The sequence below is a fragment of the Crinia signifera genome, chromosome 4 (genome assembly GCF_055691185.1).
Source record: "Crinia signifera chromosome 4, ASM5569118v1, whole genome shotgun sequence".
Classification (NCBI taxonomy): Eukaryota; Metazoa; Chordata; class Amphibia; order Anura; family Myobatrachidae; genus Crinia; species Crinia signifera.
This window is the reverse complement of record NC_139220.1, coordinates 114,678,572-114,703,152: the sequence shown is the minus strand read 5'-3', so window position 1 is coordinate 114,703,152 and position 24,581 is coordinate 114,678,572. Positions and strand designations below refer to the sequence as shown.

The 24,581-nt window shown below is 42.1% G+C and overlaps 1 protein-coding gene across 1 annotated transcript in view; it reads left to right on the top strand.

Annotated features, from left to right (window-relative positions):
• SLC41A2 (solute carrier family 41 member 2) overlaps window positions 1-24,581 on the top strand; it is a 99,310-nt gene that overhangs the window by 12,383 nt on the left and 62,346 nt on the right. The window contains exons 2-3 of the mRNA XM_083182286.1: window positions 16,894-17,462; window positions 23,576-23,683. Of these exons, the coding sequence (XP_083038412.1) occupies window positions 16,944-17,462; window positions 23,576-23,683 (627 nt within the window). The 5' untranslated portion in view covers window positions 16,894-16,943. The remainder of the gene's footprint in view (window positions 1-16,893; window positions 17,463-23,575; window positions 23,684-24,581) is intronic.

Here is a 24,581-nt window from a genome sequence, read left to right as displayed (position 1 = left end):
AGTTTCAGTGAGAGATTTTGTAGATGTCTTGTTATTTCTAGAGTTTGTTTGAGGTGTAATACAGCCGTCCCAGAAGAAGTGAATGCAGAAATAGGTGAGAGCAGTTGTCGCTGAGAAGTGGAACTTTCTTGAAAATGAAACGCATTAATATTCATTTGGATTTGAGGAGGATTAGAGGACTTCAGTGACATTGAGTTTATAGTAATTTAGGAGAGCTTGCAGGTATATAAAAAAGGAAAATGAGTGTTATTCAATTCAGAAACTGAACATAGTCTGGTGAATATCTGATATAAAAATCCTACCAAACAAACCTTCATTCTTCAAAACAAAATTCATATGGTCACTATAACATGTGTTTTCTGAAACGCAATCGTAACGCCAAGGATGCAATTGTTGGTCCTAGTTTTTATTTCAAAATGTTATTATAAACTTTAAGAGATTAACAATCTATTATCTGAATTTATTAACCTCATCATCAGGTGCAGTTCATGCTCTGTCAGCACTGAGCTGTCTGACTAACTCACCTTTTACATCTTAGGCAAACAATGAAAACAGGATAGCAAATGACATCAGGGCTTGTCCCTCAAAGTCTCTACTACACTCCCTGCTCCTCCTCTGGTATGCTGCATGTGTTGGTCAGAGGTCACATGACACATAAGGTTCCGGTCTTATTTTTCACTTTATAATAGAGCAGGTATCTTGGGGCTGGAAGTAAAGGCTTGCTGGGTTGCTATTTGCCCACAACTACATTTCCTGTGGGTGTAGGTATTTCTTTTTTCCTTTCTCTAATCTTGTGACTTCAGATGGGACTGCCCTGGAGTTTTGAAAGGAATTTAATCCACTGTGAATAAGGCTAATTTGCATTGTATAATTTGTTGTAATTTCTTCGATTTAAAATTTTTAATTGTATAAGTTTGCAATCGAATCTAAAAATGAGTTCTGAAATGTTCTTATGAAGTACTGTATGTGGAGGTCTTCAGTTATTTTGTCTACAGGCAGGGGCGGATCTACTTTGAAACTAATGAAGCTTAAGCTTCAGGAACCCTAATCCTTAAAGGCAGTAAAGTAGCTTTTTTTATGGGTGAATTTCTCAACAGAATCAGTAGTCGCGCTTGTGCATTTTAATACTCACCTCTTGTTTTTGAATACTGTACCATTATAGCTTGTCATCAATAACACCATGACAACCTGTCTTCTAGTACAGCATAGCTACTACTACAGCTTGGAGGCTTGTTGCTTACTACCAACTGCTGGTAGTTGTAGGCTAGTGCTGTGATTTTCACTCTGTAAATAGTGTGACATGTGTGTGCAGGCTAGTGCTGTGATTTTCACTCTGTAAATAGAGTGAAATGTGGATCCAATTTAAACTACAATTCCCTACAGCCTGCAGAACATCTATTTGTGACATTCCCAGGAATGGCAGAGCCTGAGAAGGCCAGTCCTAGGAAAGCGCTTGGGAGCAATGAGAGGTGAGAAGGAGCCCGGGACAAGGAGGCATCTAATAAGGTAACTTGGCTGGCATTGAGTGGTGTGTTGTGCTGTCAGGTGTTTATTGAAGTGAATAGGGGGGGGGGGGGGGTGCTGTGAGGTAATTGCTGAAGGGGGGATTCTGTGAAATGATTATTGAAAGGGTGGGTGCCAATGAGAGAATTGCTGAAGGGGGGGTGCTGTTAGGTGATTATAAAAAGGGAAGGGAGTGCTGTGAGAGGTAGACATTTGGACCTCATTCTGTCAGGGTCCCTCAAATGTAGGTCCGCCACTGTATATAAATAAAGTGGTGTTTTGTTTTTGGTTTTTTTCTAAAGAGATACGTTAAAATAGATTATTTTTGACTTTAGGATGTCATCTGTGGGCTCTGGGCTAATACCAGTTGCACTGAGCTTCAAAAGTGATAAAATGGAAACAGCCAGCCAGTCAGCTCCTACCTGCCATGTTACAGACTGTGGGGCAGATGTATTAAGCCTGGAGAAGAGATAAAGTGGAGATAACGTGAAAGGAGATAAAGCACCAGCCAATGAACTGTGTTTGAAAATTACAGTTGGGAGTTGATTGGCTGCTGCTTTATCTCCTTTTACCTTATCTCCACTTTATCTCCACTTTATCTCTTCTCCAAGCTTAATACATCTGCCCCTGTGTTTGAAAAATGTCAGATAGGAGCTGATTGCTTGGTTATCACTCTCCATTTTATCACTTTTGAAGCTAAGTGTATCTGGCCCATAAAGCGAAAAAAAAAACACCTCTATTTCTCCAGGGCAAAACTAACTGCATTTGCCAAATTAGGGTCAGATCAATGAAAACTAATTCATGTTAAGCCAGTTTATCTCACAAAATCTTTTTGGCTGATAGCAGCCTCACACAGGTCCCATGTCTTACCCGGATATGTTCTAGTTGATATCCGGCTTAGAAGCAAAATGTAGTTGCAGCAGTTGTTAAACAGTTTGCTTCACTGGATCTCTATATAGAGTACAAATATCAGGTGGATTTTAGTAAACAAACTGAAAGGTAGCTTTAGGTTCCTGACTAGTTCCTGTGTCAGACACATTTATCAAAGGATCCTTAATCTGTTTTCTTTTAGACATATTCAGAATTATGGGGTAGATTTATTAAGTTCGGTGAAGTGATAAAGTGTCTGGTCTTTATCACCGGCCAATCAGCTCCTACCTCTCATTTTTCAAACCAAGCCTGTAACTTCACAGCTAGGAGCTGATTGGCCGGTAAAAACGAACCAGCCACATTATCAGTTCACCGAGCTTAATAAATCTGTTTCTTGTAGTTTGACTATGGTCCCACATTGATTTTTAAGCTTTTCGATCTTAAACTCTGAATTAGACAAGTCTTTGTTTAATACAGTTTGGTAATAGGGCTAAGGTCTTGCAAATTCTATAGTTTCAGGTGAGAGTAAGTGGGTAGTTCAGGAATATAGAGGCCGATTCAGACCCCCTCATAACAGGCTGAATTCGCCCCCCCCCCCCTTCCCTGACTCCCTCTGGGAGTGAACTGCTTCAGCGAGTTTCACACTATCTGAGCCCTTCGCTCCAGAGAGGCGGACACCAGGCCAGAGCAGGGGAATGCCCAGCGTTTTATGGGCATTCTCCTGGGATCGCAGGAGGCCAGGGTTCTGATGTCACAGGACATCAATGCCCGCCCCCTTATTGGCCATCTCCGGTTTAATTAGAAATCTTTTAATTGATTAAAAGACTTTTACTTCTGAAGAGGGAGGGATATCATTCGATGGACAGCTGCATGCGAGGGTATGTGTTCTAGGGCACATGTTACCGAGGGGATGCGGGTGGCACTGGCGGCGGTGTGGGGGACGGGCATTCATTGTGGCGGTGCATACCCACTCGTTAGGCAGTGGTTATACGCTGCTTAGCGAGCAAGTCTTAATCAAGCCCTTAGTTCCCTTGCCAGAACAGAGGAGTTGTCATGAAATGCTTGTAGGTGTGCGAAAGAAAGTTTTGTTTTTAAAAGAACCTTGTTTAAATGGAGAAAAATGGGTAAAGAAACAACATGGTAGATAATAAAAAGTATGTCAAAATAGAGCAACAAAATGATACTTAAAACAATATATCAAATAATCTTGCTGTATGAGCGGTCATGACACCAACCTGTGTGCGTTATGAGTTTTACAGTCTCTGTTGTTCTTTCCTACTCCTTACAATGCTGACACTAGAGAAGATTTTCACTACTCATTAATTCAGTGCTCTCCACAAAAATGGAAATTGGCGGTGGTTTGAGAGCTGCATGATCATAGATGGCTAAAACTGCCTTTAACTCACTCTGATTTCATATTCTGGTGATGGTGAATGGAATCACTTTGCAGCCCTATTACAGTAATGGACAATCATACAGTATCTAGTGGATTGTTGTTGACTACATATTGAAAGGAGAATTCACAAGTTACAAATACAAGAATGCATGTTGCTGTTTCACACGTCCCATTAACCCCTTCCCGACATTTGACGTACATTTACGTCATGGCCGGGAGGTACTTCCCGACACATGGCATAAATGTACGTCATGAGTTTAAACTGTCACTGCGTCTCGAGACGCAGTGACAGTGGGACGATGTCTGCTGTCCCTGACAGCAGACATGTCCCTGCATGCCCAGGGGGGGCTGCGATGCCGCCCCCCCGTCGGCGATCGCTGTGATTGGCTGTTCAGTGTGAACAGCCATTCACAGCGTTTTCCTGTGTTACCAGCGAATCAGACGCTCGGTAACACAGGTGTCAATCACCGCCGGGCGTCAGGGGGCATGAGGGGGTCATCGGTGACGATGACACCTCACCCCACCCTCACCCCACCTGCCCCCAAGGCTGTGATTGGTCCGTGGGACCCACGGACCAATCACAGCCAAGGCGCGACATTTAAACTGACGGTGACTGCGCTGCAGACGCCATTCCGGTCTGGAATAGCGTGCAGAACGGTCACCGTGCCTGCCTGCCGTGAATACCGACCTGATCCTTGCTAATACTTACCTGATCCTTGCAAATACCTTACCTGATCACCTACTCACTGCTTGTAGCGTGCTGGATGCTTCCTGGATCTGACTTCTTGTGACTTCCTGCTGCTGCTGCAGTGTGATAGAGAGATAGAGAGATAGAGAGAGAGATAGAGAGAGATAGAGAGAGATAGTGACAGAGAGAGCTATATTTTGTGTCTGCTACCCCCCCCTTTTTGGGGGTGCAGGGGTTTTCTATATATAAATAACTGTCAGTGCTGCTGCTGCAGTGTCATACAGTGATAGATAGTGATAGATAGTGATAGATAGTGATAGATAGTGAGAGGTAGAGAGATAGAGAGATTTGTGTCTGCTACCCCCCCTTTTTGGGGGTGCAGGGGTTTTATTTTGCTGCTGCTGCAGTGTCATAGAGTGATAGATAGTGATAGATAGTGATAGATAGTGAGAGATAGAGAGATAGAGAGAGATAGTGACAGAGAGTGATAGAGAGTGTATATTTTGTGTCTGCTACCCCCCCTTTTTGGGGGTGCAGTTTTTTTTTATACATATAACTGTCAGTGCTGCTGCTGCAGTGTCCTAGAGTGATAGATAGTGAGAGATAGAGAGATAGAGAGAGATAGTGACAGAGAGTGATAGAGAGTGTATATTTTGTGTCTGCTACCCCCCCTTTTGTGCTGATCAGTATATCTGTGCTGATCAGCAACTTTTTGGGGGCGCAGAGGTTTTTTTTTTATATATATACCTGTCAGTTGCTGCCAGTTGCACTGTCAGTTGCACCAAAGGTTGTGCACCTGCTGTCCCTCACTGGTAATCAGTGTCGCATCACTGATCACCTTTTTTTTTTTTTGTGAGTGCTGTGGGGTCTTTTTTTAATTTTTTTTTTTACACACACTGATTTTGTGGGTGTCCTGTGGCCACTGTGCGCCGATCAGTGACGTACATCACTGATCAGCTTTTTCGGCACAGGGTTGATCTATTTTTTTTTTTTTTTTGATCAGATTCCTGTTGCCTTTGAGCGCTGTTCAGTGACAGACGTTACTGACCAACATCTGTGCTCAATTTTTGGCGCAGGACCTTTTTTTTTTTTTTTAACCCCTTCAATTTTTTATTTTTAACCCCTTCATTTTTTTTTTTTTTTTATTGGTATAAAGTATTTTTTTTTTCTGCACTACATACACACTACACACTACATACCCCCCGGGTTGAAATAAAGTTTGTACCCCCCCCTACACTATACACGTGTTGAAACATTTCACTACCAGTAACACAAAAATAAAAATGGCATCCCAAATGTCCTCCCAAATGTCCTCCCAAATGTCCTCCCAAATGTCCTCCCAGTCATCCAGGAGAATGTATTCAGTGGAGGAGGCATATGCCATGCTAGCCTCTGACTCTGACACAGCCAGTGATGCAAGCGGGGAATTTGAAGGATTTGCCTTAAGCTCCTCTTCCTCCTCTGGTGATGAGGGACCCCCTCAAAGACGCCCCCGTAGATCAGCTGAGATTCCCCCCCCAATAATTGATCTAGTATGGACCCCACCACCAGACAATTTTGAGCCCCAGGTTCCTGAGTTTTTGGCCATGCCAGGAATCCAATTTGATTCCACAGGTCTCAGAGAAATTGACTTTTTCAAATTATTTTTCTCTGATGATTTTATAAATTTAATGGTGGACCAAACTAATTTATATGCCCAGCAGTTTATTGCTCAAAACCCCACGTCATCATTTGCTAGGTGGACCCCTGTAGATGCAGTAGAGATGATGGCGTTTTGGGGTCTGGTGTTTCATATGGGCATAGTAAAAAAGCCAGAAATTAGGCAATATTGGAGTACAGATGTTCTGTACAGTACTCCATTTTACCGTATGGCCATGCCCCGGACTCGATTTGAGACAATTCTTAAATTTATACATTACACCGATAATGCACAGTGCCCACCCAGAGATGATCCCACCTTTGACCGGCTATTCAAAGTCAGGCCGGTCATTGATCATTTCAGTGCCAAATTTGAAGAGGTGTACATCCCTGAAAAATGTATTTGTATCGACGAGTCCCTTATACATTTTAAAGGAAGGGTTAAATTCCGCCAGTACCTTCCCAGTAAGAGGGCAAGGTATGGCATAAAAATGTATAAACTGTGTGAAAGCACCTCAGGGTACACCCACAGGTTTAGGGTTTATGAAGGGAAGGATTCAAGAATTCAACCGCCAGAATGCCCCCCCTCCCTCGTAGGTGTTAGTGGGAAAATTGTCTGGGATTTAGTGCACCCCTTCCTGGATAAAGGTTATCACCTCTATGTGGATAACTTTTACACTAGCATCCCCCTGTTTAAGGCCCTTGGTTCAAGAGGTACAGCAGCTTGCGGTACTGTGCGCAAGAACCAAAGAGGCCTCCCAAAAACGCACATTGCCCAAGTAATGAGAAGGGGTGAAAGCAGGGGAATATGCAACGAAAATATGTTGTTGGTCAAATATAAGGACAAGAGGGATGTCCTTATACTGACAACAATTCACGGAGACAGTACCACCTCCGTCCCTGTACGAGGTACCAGTACCCACACCTCAAAACCTAATTGTATCCTGGATTACAATAGGTACATGGGCGGAGTGGATCTTTCAGATCAGGTACTGAAGCCGTACAGTGCCCTGCGGAAAACAAAAATCTGGTACAAGAAGGTGGCCGTGTATATCATCCAGATGGCACTGTATAACGCTTACGTGCTATTCCGTTCTACCGGCCAGAGGGGGACATTTATGCACTTTCAAGAGGAAGTCATAAAGGGCCTAATATTTGGGAACCAGCAGGCAGAGGGCCCCAGTACTTCTAGTACTGGCCCCCGTATTGTACCAGGGCAGCATTTTCCTGATGAAATCCCCTCCACTGGAAAAAAGGGCAGGACACAAAAAAGGTGCAAAGTTTGCTATAAAAAGGGAATAAGAAAGCAAACTATTTTCCAGTGTGACACTTGCCCCGACAAACCCGGCCTATGTATAAAGGAGTGTTTTAAATTATACCACACATCTATGGAATATTAGGTTCATAATTTCACCGTGCTTCGGGGGTCTTGCTAATGCCACATAGCACCCACCATTCATTCCACCAGAATCTGAGCCGCAAAATCCAAAAATCACTCCTTCCCTTCTGAGTCCTGCCATGCACCCAACTGGTATTTTTTGGTCACATGTGAGGCATTGCCGTACTTGGGAGAAATTGGGGCACAGATTTTGGGGTGCTTTTTCTCCTTCATTCCTTGTGAAATTGAAAAATTTTGAGCCAGAACTGCATTTTTGTGTAAAAAAATGTAATTTTTCATGTTCACTGCCCACTTGTATCAAAATTGGTGAAACCCCTGGGGGTTTGAAATGTACACTATACCCCTAGATGAATTCCCTGAGGGGTGTAGTTTGCAAAATGGGGTCACTTGTGGGGGGGTTCCACTGTATTGGTGCTTTGGGGGTCTTGCTAATGCGACATAGCACCCACCATCATTCCACCAGAATTTGTGCTGCAAAATCCAAATATCACTCCTTCCCTTCTGAGTCCTGCCACTTTTTGGTCACATGTGAGGCATTGGCGTACTCGGGAGAAATTGGGGCACAGATTTTGGGGTGCTTTGTCTCCTTCATTCCTTCTGAAAATGAAAAATTTTGAGCCAGAACTGCATTTTTGTGTAAAAAAATGTAATTTTTCATTTTCACTGCCCACTTGTATCAAAATTGGTGAAACCCCTGGGGGTTTGAAATGTACACTATACCCCTAGATGAATTCCCTGAGGGGTGTACTTCGCAAAATGGGGTGACTTGTGGGGGGGTTCCACTGTATTGGTGCAACATAGCACCCACCATTCATTCCACCACAATCTGAGCTGCAAAATCCAAAAAATCACTCCTTCCCTTCTGAGTCCTGCCATGCACCCAACTGGTATTTTTTGGTCACATGTGAGGCATTGCCGTACTCGGGAGAAATTGGGGCACAGATTTTGGGGTGCTTTTTCTCCTTCATACCTTCTGAAAATGAAAAATTTTGAGCCAGAACTGCATTTTTGTGTAAAAAAATGTAATTTTTCATGTTCACTGCCCACTTGTATCAAAATTGGTGAAACCCCTGGGGGTTTGAAATGTACACTATACCCCTAGATGAATTCCCTGAGGGGTGTAGTTTGCAAAATGGGGTGACTTGTGGGGGGGTTCCACTGTATTGGTGCTTGGGGGGTCTTGCTAATGCGACATAGCACCCACCAAAATTCCACCAGAATCTGAGCTGCAAAATCCAAAAATCACTCCTTCCCTTCTGAGTCCTGCCATGCACCCAACTGGTATTTTTTGGTCACATGTGAGGCATTGCCGTACTCGGGAGAAATTGGGGCACAGATTTTGGGGTGCTTTTTCTCCTTCATACCTTCTGAAAATGAAAAATTTTGAGCCAGAACTGCATTTTTGTGTAAAAAAATGTAATTTTTCATGTTCACTGCCCACTTGTATCAAAATTGGTGAAACCCCTGGGGGTTTGAAATGTACACTATACCCCTAGATGAATTCCCTGAGGGGTGTAGTTTGCAAAATGGGGTGACTTGTGGGGGGGTTCCACTGTATTGGTGCTTGGGGGGTCTTGCTAATGCGACATAGCACCCACCAAAATTCCACCAGAATCTGAGCTGCAAAATCCCAAAATCACTCCTTCCCTTCTGAGTCCTGCCATGCACCCAACTGGTATTTTTGGTCACATGTGAGGCATTGCCGTACTCGGGAGAAATTGGGGCACAGATTTTGGGGTGCTTTTTCTCCTTCATACCTTCTGAAAATGAAAAATTTTGAGCCAGAACTGCATTTTTGTGTAAAAAAATGTAATTTTTCATGTTCACTGCCCACTTGTATCAAAATTGGTGAAACCCCTGGGGGTTTGAAATGTACACTATACCCCTAGATGAATTCCCTGAGGGGTGTAGTTTGCAAAATGGGGTGACTTGTGGGGGGGTTCCACTGTATTGGTGCTTGGGGGGTCTTGCTAATGCGACATAGCACCCACCAAAATTCCACCAGAATCTGAGCTGCAAAATCCAAAAATCACTCCTTCCCTTCTGAGTCCTGCCATGCACCCAACTGGTATTTTTTGGTCACATGTGAGGCATTGCCGTACTCGGGAGAAATTGGGGCACAGATTTTGGGGTGCTTTTTCTCCTTCATACCTTCTGAAAATGAAAAATTTTGAGCCAGAACTGCATTTTTGTGTAAAAAAATGTAATTTTTCATGTTCACTGCCCACTTGTATCAAAATTGGTGAAACCCCTGGGGGTTTGAAATGTACACTATACCCCTAGATGAATTCCCTGAGGGGTGTAGTTTGCAAAATGGGGTGACTTGTGGGGGGGTTCCACTGTATTGGTGCTTGGGGGGTCTTGCTAATGCGACATAGCACCCACCAAAATTCCACCAGAATCTGAGCTGCAAAATCCAAAAATCACTCCTTCCCTTCTGAGTCCTGCCATGCACCCAACTGGTATTTTTTGGTCACATGTGAGGCATTGCCGTACTCGGGAGAAATTGGGGCACAGATTTTGGGGTGCTTTTTCTCCTTCATACCTTCTGAAAATGAAAAATTTTGAGCCAGAACTGCATTTTTGTGTAAAAAAATGTAATTTTTCATGTTCACTGCCCACTTGTATCAAAATTGGTGAAACCCCTGGGGGTTTGAAATGTACACTATACCCCTAGATGAATTCCCTGAGGGGTGTACTTTGCAAAATGGGGTGACTTGTGGGGGGGTTCCACTGTATTGGTGCAACATAGCACCCACCATTCATTCCACCAAAATCTGTGCTGCAAAATCCAAAAATCACTCCTTCCCTTCTGAGTCCTGCCATGCACCCAACTGGTATTTTTTGGTCACATGTGAGGCATTGCCGTACTCGGGAGAAATTGGGGCACAGATTTTGGGGTGCTTTTTCTCCTTCATACCTTCTGAAAATGAAAAATTTTGAGCCAGAACTGCATTTTTGTGTAAAAAAATGTAATTTTTCATTTTCACTGCCCACTTGTATCAAAATTGGTGAAACCCCTGGGGGTTTGAAATGTACACTATACCCCTAGATGAATTCCCTGAGGGGTGTAGTTTGCAAAATGGGGTGACTTGTGGGGGGGTTCCACTGTATTGGTGCTTGGGGGGTCTTGCTAATGCGACATAGCACCCACCAAAATTCCACCAGAATCTGAGCTGCAAAATCCAAAAATCACTCCTTCCCTTCTGAGTCCTGCCATGCACCCAACTGGTATTTTTTGGTCACATGTGAGGCATTGCCGTACTCGGGAGAAATTGGGGCACAGATTTTGGGGTGCTTTGTCTCCTTTATTCCTTCTGAAAATGAAAAATTTTGAGCCAGAACTGCATTTTTGTGTAAAAAATTTAATTTTTCATTTTCACTGCCCAGTTGTACCACAATTGGTGAAACCCCTGGGGGTTTGAAATGTACACTATACCCCTAGATGAATTCCCTGAGGGGTGTAGTTTGCAAAATGGGGTCACTTGTGGGGGGGTTCCTAAATTTTAGCATCTTATGGTGCCTAGAAACCTACATGGTGCCTAAAAAATAATCTCATAAAAAGGAGTCTCCAAAATCAAGTAGGTGCTCCTTCTATTATGAAGCCTGTGGTTTGGTCAACGTGCACACTAGGGCCACATATAGGATATTTATGAAAACAAAAGAATTGGGGGAATCTATTTTTAGTCACATTTCTCTAGTAAAATGTACTGTGTTCCTTAGAAAAATGTATTAAAATTGCAAATCTGCAAAAAAAATGAAATTTTGAAATTTCACCTACACTTTGTTTTAATTCCTGTGAAACACCTAAAGGGTTAACAAACTTCCAAAATGCTGTTTTGAATACTGTGAGGGGTGCAGTTTTTGAAATGGCATCATTTATGGGGGTGTCTCACATACAAGTCCCTCAAAGTCACATCAGAACTGAACTGGTCCCTAAAAAAATCAGTGTTTGAAATTTTCTTGAAAATTTGAGAATTTGCTATTCATATTGTAAGCCTCCTAGTGTCCAAAAAAATTAAAAGGAAGTTGAAATAATGATGGAAATATAAAGTAGACATATGGTCTATGTTAGTTATTAACTATTTTGAGTGGTATGATTATTTGTCTCACAAGCAGAAAATTTAACATTTTGCAAATCGCTAAATTTTCCATTTTTTCACGACATTTTGGTATTTTTCACAAAAAAACACAGACTGTATCGACCCAAATTTACCACTAATTTGAAGTACAATGTGTCACGAAAAAACAATCTCAAAATCACTGGGATAAGTAAAAGCAAAAAAAAGTTATCCCCACTTAAGTGAGACATGTCAGATTTGAAAAAAATGGCTCTGTCAGGAACGCAAAAACTAGCTCTGTCAGGAAGGGGTTAAGGCTTCCTAGACATGAAATTTCACAAAACTGCTTTAATGAAACCATAAGGTTATTAGTCTGGTATTACTCTAAAAAATACAAAAGTAAACGGCAACGTGCATTCTTGTATTTATAACTGGAGCAAACCGCGTTGATATGTATACCATATGCCTTGCAATATCTCCTCAGCGAAAAGAGCTAGAAGGCCAATAATGCAGATTTACACTTGTAGGCATAGTGTGAACAAGATAGCGTTGAAAATTCGGGTCCAGCTCATTCCGCTTTGGAGCAAACCAAAGTTGAACTAAAGCTGGGTACACATATATACAATCGTCGGGCCGTTCTTCCAATCTGGGGGCAAACGGCCGTTCGATTGTATAGGTGTGTACGCTGTCCCAATTGCTGCTGTGCGACCGATAAACGGCCAAAAACGCTCTTGGCCGTCCACGGTCGGTCGGTCGAAGGTTCTTTGCTGCTTAATATTTCATCCGACAGGACGGCTCCATATCAGAACAAAAGTGAAGTGTGTACGCACCTTCGATCGATATGCTTGACAGTTTGACAAAGCACGGTGGTATGCTGCATTATGAGAGACCCTGTAACCCTTTGCCTGCTGTTTTAACTAATGTGTGTATAATGCCTCACTGATCAACACTTTAGACGCATCACTTTAAGACATTAATCAATGTTGAAGTTTTAATAGTGTGTTATGGTGCCCTGAAAAGAGCTTCCAGCCCACTCTATTAAAACTTCAACATTGATTAATGTCTTAAAGTGATGCGTCTAAAGTGTTGAGCAGTGAGGCATTATACACACATTAGTTAAAACAGCAGGCAAAGGGTTACAGGGTCTCTCATATACTTCTTCTTGCGATTGTTTGGACGGGAGTACATCGGACGTCGCAAGTAAAATTGTACATATGTGTACGCGCAGAACGGTCGTATGTTTTGGACGGCCGAACGTGTATTCGGTCGATCGAACGGTCGCAAGAAAAAGGAAATTGTACATATGTGTACCCAGCTTTAGAAAGGGCTGTTCTCTGAAGACCTAGGGATTGTAGTGTTTGTATGTATGTATGTATGTATGTATGTATGTATGAGAAGAGATTGGTCAATTGTCTCAAAAGCAGCAGATCGATCTAGATAAATAATAAGTGAGTAATGACCTTTAGTCTTAGCAGTGGCCAGATCATTCACTACCTTAGTTAGTGCTCACTCTGTAGATTATTGGGAATGAAAGCCTGACTTAAGTGCAGCGGCGTAACTATAGCACCGCAGCCCCTGCCACCACCGCGGGGGGGGCGCTGTGCATGTGGGGGCGCCGGGGGCTGCGGTGCTATAGTTACACCTCCCCCCCCCAATCCCCCGCAGACTTACCTATCTTGCTGGTCCCGGCGGCTCCGTTCTTCTGCTGAGGACCACCACAAAATGGCTGCCCCCATATAGCACACAGTTCTCTGAAACTAACTGCTGTATGGGGCGGCCATTTTGTGGTGGTCCTCAGCAGAAGAAGAACGGAGCCACCGGGACCAGCGCAGCGCGATGGGTAAGGCTGCAGGGGATTGGGGGGGGGGGGTTTGGCGGGGCGGCGGGGGATTGGGGGGTTTGCATGGGCGGCGGGGGATTGGGGCTGCTTAAGTGGTTCCAATAAATTGTGAGAGGTGAGTATAGGCAAGTCTCTCAAGTATCTTGGAGGGAAAAGCCAGCTGAAAGATGGGATGGTAGTTTGAGTGAGAGTTCAGTTCCGATTTTTCCAGAATAAGAGTAATCAATGCATCACCAGAAGAGAAAGTTATTACAGACTTAAGTTAAAGTTGGGATGTGCACAGAAGGCAGAGCTTTACTTATTTGTGAGGGTATAGGATCAAGGGTGTGAATCAGTTTATCGACCACACTTAGGTCGACAGTCATTAGGTCGACAGGTGTCTAGCGTTAGGTCGACATGGGTTATGTCGGAAGGTCGACAGTCGACCTGGGCACAGTTGGAAGGCAACCGCAGCCCCTCGCATAGCTCGCTTTGCTTGCAATGCTTCGGGCACGGTGCCTTGCTGTGCTCGGCACACTATTTTATTCTCCCACCACGCTCTAGTGGATGTTAGGGCATGAAATAAGGCCTGTCGGCACATGTCGGCTAAAAAAAAACAGTAAAAAAAACATGTCGACATAAACCATGTCGACCTAATTAGAGGCTTGAGCAAAGATGAGTTTGGAAATATTTATTATTCATGTATTTATTTATTTATTTATTTAGTGCACACACGTTCTGCAGCGCTGCTAGGCTCATCTTCCTCTCCCGCCGCTCTACCTCCGCCTCCCCCCTCTGTCTATCTCTTCACTGGCTCCCTATTCTTTCCGAGTTCTCTTTAAACTCCTCACCACCACCTTCCAAGGCTCTCTCCTCCTCCACTGCTCCTTACCACTTTTCACTGATCTCTATCCACACTCCCTCCCGTCCTCTTCGTTCCGCCGCCTGACCTCTCACCTAATCACCTCTTCCTACTCCCGTGTCCAAGACTTCTCTTGCGCTGCCCCCCTACACTGGAACAACCTCCCGCCACCCATCAGGCTTTCTGATTCCCTTACCTCCTTCAAGTGCTCCCTCAAAACCCACTTCTTCAGACTAGCCTATCCCTCCTCCTCCTAACCTCTTTCGCTCCTCCTATCCTGCCTACCCTACCCCTCCATCCGTTCCCATCCGTTTCTACTTATCCTATTGTTTTTTGTTTGTCCACCCACCTCCTTTTAGTCTGTTAACTCTTATGAGTAGGGCCCTCCTTCCTCATGTTCTCACCCTACCTCTTTACCTCACCAGTGCTTCTGCCCTGTTCTTCCCTTCCTATACATCTTCAGTCTCCTCGACATTCTCGACACCTACTTCAGAACTGATGCTGATTTTAGTTCTACCAGCTATACCCCTATTTATGCTGTATTTTATCAACACACCCTATACGTTACCTTGTAATTAGTTTTTTGTTTGCTATGTACGACGCTGCGGACACTTTGTGGCGCCTTATAAATAAACAAACTACTACTACTAAATACACAGACTTGTTCAGCCATTCTGTCAGAGAAAACTGAAATGGTGATCCTTACCCTAGACATCTGGCACATTGGTAAATGCTTGCCTAAATTTTGCCATTCTTATGTAGCACATTCTTGATCATTGAGAACACCCTTAACAGGGTAATTTGCTGTTGTAAAAGTGACTTCATAAAAATAACTCATACTGGTGGTTAGATAGCATATCACCATATCAGATTATCTGCGCCATGAGTGTTTCATTTATAGGAGTGTATGTATTCAAATATTTTTGCGAGTTGTGACAGCAAGCAGTGCTGCCTGCTCGCAGTCACAGCTCACAGGGTCAGTATTCAACTGACCCCCTGCACATGCCATTTCCCCCTCGCTAGGTTTTTGGAGCGAGGGGGGAAACAGCGTATGCGTCTCCTAAAACAGCGAGGCTCTCGGCTAAATGCAGCGGGCTCCCTGCATTAGCCACGAGCCTCGCTGTTTGGGGAAATCCTTGCCGTCCTCAGACAGCAAGGATTTCCCCGGCGCGTTGAATACGGTGAGCATCCGGCATGGGTGTTAAACGACGGGGATTGCTTGTTTTCCCTGATGCTCGCCGTTTAACCACCTCGCCGGCCGCATTGAATATGGCCTATAGTCTAGGAACAAAAAAATATTGAAACCGGTAGTTGTAGCAGTCTACCTTGTTGTATGTAATAGAGATGATAGAGTGTTGAGCGCTCCCGTTCAGTTATGTGCTCAGAGGAATGAAAAAGAAGTTCCTTGTCACAACACTAGAACCTGAGTCTACCATCAGTACCCAGAATTCTAGCATGCAGCTGCACACATCTGCCAATCAATGTTTAATTCTAGTACTTCATGCACGCTGCTTTCTTATTTATTTCTTTAGAAGATATGCCAAACATTATATGGGTATATATTTACTAAAGTTTCTAAAAATGAGAAGATGTGATGTTGCCCATAACAACCAAACAACAATACATTTGCCCCTATGATGGGTTAGTAGCACTAATAGATAACTTGCATTGTAAAAATAAAGACATTTTGCATTCTTGCTGGGTTTGTGTTATTTCAGGATGTAGGTGTATAAATACTGCAGCTCGTATAATCAGTCACACAGCTGTTTTTTTCCTGGTTTTCACAAGGAAGTAACAATGGCATGACTTTAAACCCAATTAATTTTATTGGTTTTCTGCAAAGATGTTAATCTACAGTTCACCTAGAATTTTGCATTGCAGTGTCTAGGCAGATTCAGAGGGTGTGTTACACATGTGTTGCCCCACCAACTCACCCGGCAGCTCGATGAATTGTATGCGTTCCTTTTGCATACAATGTATCGTATGCAATCCTAGTCATGGCAGCCATGGCGATCTGCAACTCCGATCCGAGGAGCACGGGAACATGCCTCAGATTGGAGTCGGAGGAATATGCATGCCACATATGGCCACTTTTCATCCGATCCCTCGCTCCAGAAACTCTGAATCGGATGAAAAATGTATAATTCATATACTTTAAAAGCAGCATGTTTTATTTAGATGCCATCCCTCATCCACCTGTGTTTTCCACCCAAGCCTGAAGTACATACAGTAGTAATTTAGCCAATAAATCTTTAAAAGTTTTAAAACCCGTGTATTGTTTAATCAAAAATTGTAGTAAATTAATTATTAACCAAACCTTCCCCATATCTATATTCTTTCTATTTGCTGTGCTGGAGAATTTAGTTCCTGCTTTGGTGTCCTATTTGTTTCTTATAGCTTGTAATGTTTGATTGAAAAGGTTGCTGCTGTTACTACTGTTCGGTGTATCATTGATCAGATGTATTTATTTAAGATCCTACAGAGATGGAGATTAATGTAAGGACCTTTTTAAAGGTTCAAAAGCTGCCCACTCTTGTAGCTCATATTCTACTTGTACTGCTTTCCACCAAAGCATCCCTGTCTTTTTTTCAATTACCTGTTTTTTACTTGCGTGTGTTCTTTTAACATTCTCTTTTGTATTTTTGTTTTTTTATTAGGGTCCAGCTCAATAGTATTTCACCATTCATGAAAGAGGAGCTGGCGCATAATGAGTGACCGCTATGGAAGGCCAAATAAGACCATTTCAAATAAGCATACAGTAAAGTGGGACATTAAATTGAATGCAATTCAGTCTGACCAGTTCTTATCGCTTTTGCTGAGCATGGTTCCTTTAGTGTGCCACAAAGCCCAGGAAGACAGACTGAAGAAAGTCAATGTATCCTCACCTACAGGAAATGGATTTAACATCCGAACTGACCAGCACCTTGAGTACCATCACTTCTCCGAGCCAGGCTATCTAGGAAATGGTACACACTGCTCAAACATTTGCAGTACAAGTTATGACTATGACAATTATGATTATTGTGATGCGAGGGATGTATCTGAATCTGAGGCAATGCTGCAAGACAGTCGTACACCTGGAGATGGGGACACAGACTCCTTGGTTGAAGGGAGTAAAAAGCTGCCAAAAGAATCTAGCCTTACCATGGCGCTACAAATACTTCTGCCATTCCTCTTAGCAGGGTTTGGAACAGTGTCTGCGGGAATGGTTCTAGACATTGTACAGGTTAGTATAAAACTATAATGTGTGTAATACTGATAGATTAATTCATTATCAGACATGTATTTTGACACAAATTGCTTATTATCTATCTATCTATCTATCTATATATATATATATATATATATAATTAGATATACGAGATGCAGCAAATAAATGCTATAGAGGGCACTCGCCACTTTGAAGAGAAATAATGTTTAATAGGCAAAAAGATCAAAACCATAATCATCAACGTTTCGGCCTATTGCAGGCCTTTATCAAGATCTGACAATGAGACATCTATCCAGCCTGAAGGTCAGCAGTGTTATACGTGTGTGTGTGTGTGTGTGTGTGTGTATGTACGTATATGTGTATATATGTATATATATATATATATATATGTGTGTGTGTGTATATATATATATATATATATATATATATATATATATATATATATATATATATATATATATATATATATATATATATATATATATATATATATAGTTAGTCCAAATGGATAATGGCACTCGCTATAAACACAATCCTGGTCCTGTTGCCCTCCGCAATTAGGAGCACTCGGTCCCCACAAATAGACAATGTCCAGCGGCACTCAGGAACTTGAAAGAAGGACACAGCCTCAGGCGCTCTTAAGCCAACGTTTCAATAAGTTTATCTTATTTTCATCAGGGCATATGCGTGTGTGTGTATGTATTTTCATCAGGGCATATGTGTGTGTGTGTGTGTGTGTGTGTGTGTGTGTGTGTGTGTGTATGTATGTATGTATGTATGTATGTATGTATGTATGTATAATGTCAGTAGGAAATCCTCTTCACAAAATTGTTTTATGTAGACATACTTGAAATGTGTACAAGTACTGTCATCAGGCTTAAACAACATAAAAAGGCTTCCCCTAAATACCCCCATTCAATCCAGAGCAGTATAACTCCCCCAGCCGAAAGCATCGACCCAGTGATGTCATCAGGCATTGCCTCGCAACATACACCAGTGTGACCAGGTTCATGAACAAAATCTCCACAGAAACATAACTAAACAGGAACAATGAATATACAATGCAAAAATGGAACAAACGAAGCATCAAAATGTAATAAGCAAAAAGCAAAACAGTACATTGATACCAATTAATGGTCCTTTACAACGTACACATCAAGATAACTAATGTTAAAAATGGAATATAGGACCATTAAATCAATCACAAATAATAAATCAATTATTCAAAGCATTGAGTCCTGATACCTCATTCATATCTTTAGGGACTAAAGTGTCTAAACGTACAATCCAGTAATGCCTTACACTGGAGCAATGACATGGACGTTTATTCAATTCTTTAAACCAGAAATATTATGTGGCGCCTAACAAAATGTCAGGCAACTAGCTGATCGCTATTAACAGTTTTGAGAACCTTCTTAATGGCATGTGCTCCTTAAACTGCGCCATCTTGCCTATATAACTAAGACCACAAGGGCAGATAATTTGATATACAATAAATTTTGAGTTGCATGTCAACATGTGATTTATAGTTAAAGGATGCTCTTTGTAAGTTTGATAAAAAATATTGCTCCTAGGAACCTACATGTATAGGTAACACAGGTACAGCAGCTGCAACCCAACTTTTTAGGCTTAGATAGCCCTTGATCTATCACAATATTAGTTTTCACAAGTGTGCCTGAGATTGCGGCTCCTTTTTTATAGCATGGCATCAATTTAGTGGATTGTAAGTTAAGGTTGGAATCTGTTTGAACAATATTCCACAATTCCGCAATTTTTTTGCAATTTTATTTGTTTGAGGGCTGGCTACATTGTACATGTTTATCCAGGGAAGTATGGGTTCAAAGTGGCCAGTTGCCTTAGGGATTAACAAAGAATCTCTATCTAGGTGCATTACTCTTGTTGATGGATTGTAGTTCAGACAGATCCTAGCCTCGGAAGGTAAAGTCATCAGTCATCTTGTTCATTTGAACATTAGCCTGTTCAGCATCTGAGTTGATGCGCTTAACCCTTAATAGTTAGGAATAAGGGAGATCATGGATAGATGGTCTGGGATGACAACTGAAATAGTGCAGCAAATTTTTCCTGTCAGTGGGCTTCTTGTACATAATAGTAGATAAGACCCCATTATTTTCCAAAATGGACAGAAAAACATCATTACATCCTGACTAGCATCAAAGGTGAGTTTCACAGGACCTGCCGACCATGTATTTATCTGCTGCACATGCACCCTCCCAAGTATCTTCATATGTGGCTGTTCTGCACCCCTTTGTATCATATTCTGGCCAGCCTGGTGGGTTCTGTCAGGTCATGCTGTGATTTCCTAATGGTAACAACTGCCTACTGTATATCAAGACTTTATTGTTTCTGCCCTCTCTCATAATCCTCACCAGCGGTGTCTCATCACACTTTACTTATTGGATAGCGACACACCAAAGACCGCTTTAGCTGTTCAGTCTGAATTAAACCTCCTTTATCACAAATAGACCCTCCACCATTATTTTGTATTAAGCATGGTCCTGATGACAAGTAGCTGGCACCGCTACCTCCCATATTTGACATTGCAGGATAGATCTAGAAAGGCAGCAGAAAAATTAAATCAATCAACCGTTTGGAGTATGTATTGCTCAATAATCCATGTAAATTATCCACATCTACCAGTCATCGATGTCCACAGATGTATCATGGGTTTTAATGCATGCCATATGAAAATACACCATGACAGAGCCAGCCTACTTGTTTCCAATCATCTTTCATCAAGTGCTGGTGTTTGTGAGCCTAGGCCATGGTCAAAACCCTCTGCTGTGGGGTCATCAATGAGACAGTGATGTGACTTGTGGTCATTTGCATTACATTTGCTTTTATCTTTGTCAATGTTGCACACGTGTCAGACATTGTCCATGATGTTTTGTACTCGCATTTCACCCTTTAAAACTGTACAGTGCACCAATTCCTTGTTGATTTTGGAAATGGAGTGACCCATGACTCTGGCACCTACTATGAAGTCTAATTCACTGTTTCTTACATATTTATATGCTGCCATCATCAAGGGGGAGGATTCAATACGGTGCGCAGTGAATAGCGTCGAGAGGGAGCTCCCAGAGCTATTCAAATCAGCCAGCAGGTGTTTAGTCGCGAGTACCGGTATTTTCCAACTTAAGTGCCCCGCAGCAATGCGCTAGGGCTTAAACAGCATCGCCACCCTAGTTTTGTCAGATTTCTGCTCACACCCCAAGAGGTTTGCAAACAGAAATCCACTAGTTGGCGTTAGCGGCAGGTTATTTACAATAACTGTGGAAGCTCCCTCCCGACGCTATTCACTGTGCACTGCATTGAATCATCCCCAATGAGAGTTATACAAGGATTGCAGATATAACTCCCTAGATCTAGTACATACTTAAGATGTAGAAGATACAATTTAATGAGGTGCAAATGTGTCATGTTCTGGTCATGCTGCCTCAGGTTTTTCTGGCACATGAATGTATATTATTATATTGTGTAAAATGGGAAATCTATCTACCATTTTTTTTTCCATATAAATGTGATATAAAAAAACATAATCTTTACTATTGAAGTGCAGATATACATATAGCAGCAAATAAAGACCGGTTTACACTAATTAGAATTAAAACTGACTGCTGATTGGATGCTAAAAGGTACACCGCGCACACATCCTGTGCACCTTTTTTAATCAATGAATTATTACACTCCTTTTTAAATGCATAAAGATAAGTTGCCCAGGTTACTACTATCATGAATTTCTTTCGAAGTTTGTCAACTTGCCTTGTAACAATAAAGCACTGCCTTAAGCAACTAGACAGCAAAACTACAGTAGCACGCACATTTTTTTCCTTTTGCTCTTATTAAGCTGTGACAATAATATACTCAAAACTCAAACTCATACTATATAATTTTTCATGGCAAGTCATTTTAAAGCTAAGAAAGTAAAGCCTGTAATCACAAGGTGGTGCTAGGAGCCCTTAAGAATCTTCAGAATTTCTGCATAAATTTTCAATTGAAAAGTGTTTAGGTATAACCCATATATTGCCCATAGCAAGCAATCAGATTGTACTTATTATTATCTAGCACATTCTCATGATAATAGATAAAATCTGATTGGTTTATATGGGGAACATCACTTCTATAAACTTGCACTTGAGTAAATATACCAGCTGGGAGTGTAAATCATTGGCAGAAAATCAGTTGTTAGTTTGGAGACTGGAGTCTTCACTTCCAAATTGTTGTCCTCACCACACAGGTATGTGTTCACATGCCCGGCATTAATCATGGGATATTTCTAAGGACCTCCGATAAAGTGTTGTCTATATTTAACAGGATATTTAAAGCTTACAAAATTATTGTATACCCTTGAATTAAGCAATGAATTGGTTTGGTTGCATCTCATCAGATGGGGTAATGCCACGGAAGACACGGTCTGTTAAATTATGCATGTAACGATATATTGCATATTCATACTACTGAGCATTTTAAATGTCGACAGTCAAACTGATGACCATTCTATTTAGTATTATATTTAGGGTGAGGCTTGAATATTTAGAAAATGGTATGTAAGATGTTGACTTACAGCTATGTTGACACTCTACACCAGGATTGTCAAACTCAAATTCATCGGGGGCCGCATCAGCAGTTTGGTCACCCTCAAAGGGCTGGTTGTATCTGTAGGACTATGTGTCCACTCTTTATTATCATAAATTATTGTCACTGCATTCAATTATTGTATACTCAGCAGTAGCATTTCCCTCCTGCTATTGCTGTGAACTGCAGTGCATTAGGGCACACGCTGCCTGCACAGGGGGGCAGCACTCAGTCTTAGGGCATATGTCCTGCTTATTATCATGGGACACAGCAATTAATGATGGGCTGCAATGTGCCAATGCACACACACACACACATAGGCAGAGAGTTTGACACTTACCCGCTCTGATGCGTCCACTCCAGTCTGAGCAGCTCCACCACCAAGGACACAGCTGCGCTCTCACACAGGCGCATTTCCCCCTCCCTCCTGTGAGTAGCGCTCCTCGCACTATCTATCCAGGAGTGGGGGGCAGCGTGCTCCCAGGCACTGTGCAGTGCACACTCAGCAGTAAGTGACCTGGAGCGCACAGCAGCAGCACCATTCACCACGACAGACCTGCTCTTTCCTCTCTCTGGCTCCTATACAGCAGGTGGGAGCGGAGAAGGGGTTGACGACCGGCGGCACTGCGCTAGAGGGCAGACGTTCTCTGGCTTGTAGGCTGCCGCGCATACGCTGAAGAGGTGGCTTTCTTGTTTAAAAATAAAATCGAGAATAAAAGGTGAAGGCTGGCGGCGGCTGCGCGGGCCACATGAAGAGGTCTGGCGGGCCAGATTTGGCCCGCGGGCCTTGTGTTTGACACCCCTGCTCTACACTGTCCACATTCAGAACATGTTATTTTGGAGTCAATATTCAGAATGTCGACATCCTACCACACCTGGTAGTACAGTGGTGAGTAGTTTATTAGTGAAACCCAAGTAGATCAGAGGGGTTTTATCCCCTCCATAAGCATATGTGGACACATACGAAGCTGGAGCAGCATTGTAGTGTCTGCAGTTCATTTGTACAGTGAAAATGACGAAAAAGTCACTTGCACGCACACACAACAGTTAAGAAAAGAAAAATGAATATTAAAACATAAAAGCAACAGAGTGCATTAGCAAAATGTGTCAAATAAAAAACAGCTATGTTACAAGCAAATATAATTGAGTAGAACTCCTCCGTGTTTTTATCGTTTTGCACATTTTTAAATTTTCCTTTTGCAGAAAATTTGGATTGAAAAAGTGGCTGCATTAATGTACATGGAGTTGAAAGTCTCTACCAAATGGGAACTGGGATTAGGGTTGCAAACTGTGAGATCTGGAAATCCATATGAAAATTGTTGGTCTCTTGGTCACCTGGTCCACGAATTGCTCTAGCCCTTATTATGCAAATATATCTATACCTGTTTGTGAACATTAAAATAACAGGGTATCCTATTTAATTAACTGTTTTTTTTTCTGTACATTAAGTCAGGTATGGTTATTAATAAATGGCATGTAATAATAATTATAAAATAGGTGATTGTATCATCATGTATTTATTTTTCTTTCAACAGCATTGGGAAGTATTTAAGAATCTTACTGAAGTGTTCATCCTGGTTCCTGCACTTCTCGGCCTTAAAGGAAACCTAGAAATGACATTAGCATCTAGGCTCTCAACTGCGGTGAGTGAATAACCTCGAACTTTGATTTTAAGCACTTTTTTATACAATCAAAATCTTCGACCTAGTTATTTATGCGGAACTAGAACGTTTACAATCATTTACCTAGTAATAAATATGGATATGCATGCTAGCTTTTTGTCCCCAACTCTTATTATTCTAAGGGTCATATTTACTGAGTCATTTTGAGCGATTTTTTAATTCTCTAAATCTGTGTTGTTATTTAGCTAAACACACACACTTAATAGCATTTCAACATTTAATATCAAACATTGTTTGATGATACATTTTAGTTTTAGGGACAGATGTATCAAGCTTCAAAACGTGATAAAATGGAGAGTGATAAACAACCGCCTACCTGTCATTTTTCAAACCCAGCCTGTAGCATGACAGGTAGGAGCTGATTGGCTGTCTGTTTATCACTCGCCATTTTATCACGTTATGGAGCTTGATACATCTGGCCCTCAGCTCCTGAAGCACATTTATTTAGATCGATGTCCATCGATTAAAAATCGACCTTTAATAAATATACTCCTATTATTTCTATGATCCCTTATGTAAGCCATTGTATCATCTGATTTTTAAATAGCGCTTGTTTTATATTGTATCTTGTATGTGGCTTTCACTGTGAAATAGTTGGACAGGACATACCATGTGCATGTTGACCTCAGAAGTTTGAAATTGTGACATTTTATAGCCACACACTTTCCAACTGCCCCAATTTCAGCAGGCAGTCCCGGTTTTTGGGGACTGCCACGCCGTCCCACCTGCAGGCCACAGAACCCCCAGGGGAGAAACGTTGGAGGTAGCACTCTTTCTATGCAGAGCAGATGGTGAATAGATGTCATGGCATCTGCTTCAGAGCCTGGGGGAAGCCTGGGGGCAGCCTAGTGTTTCAGGA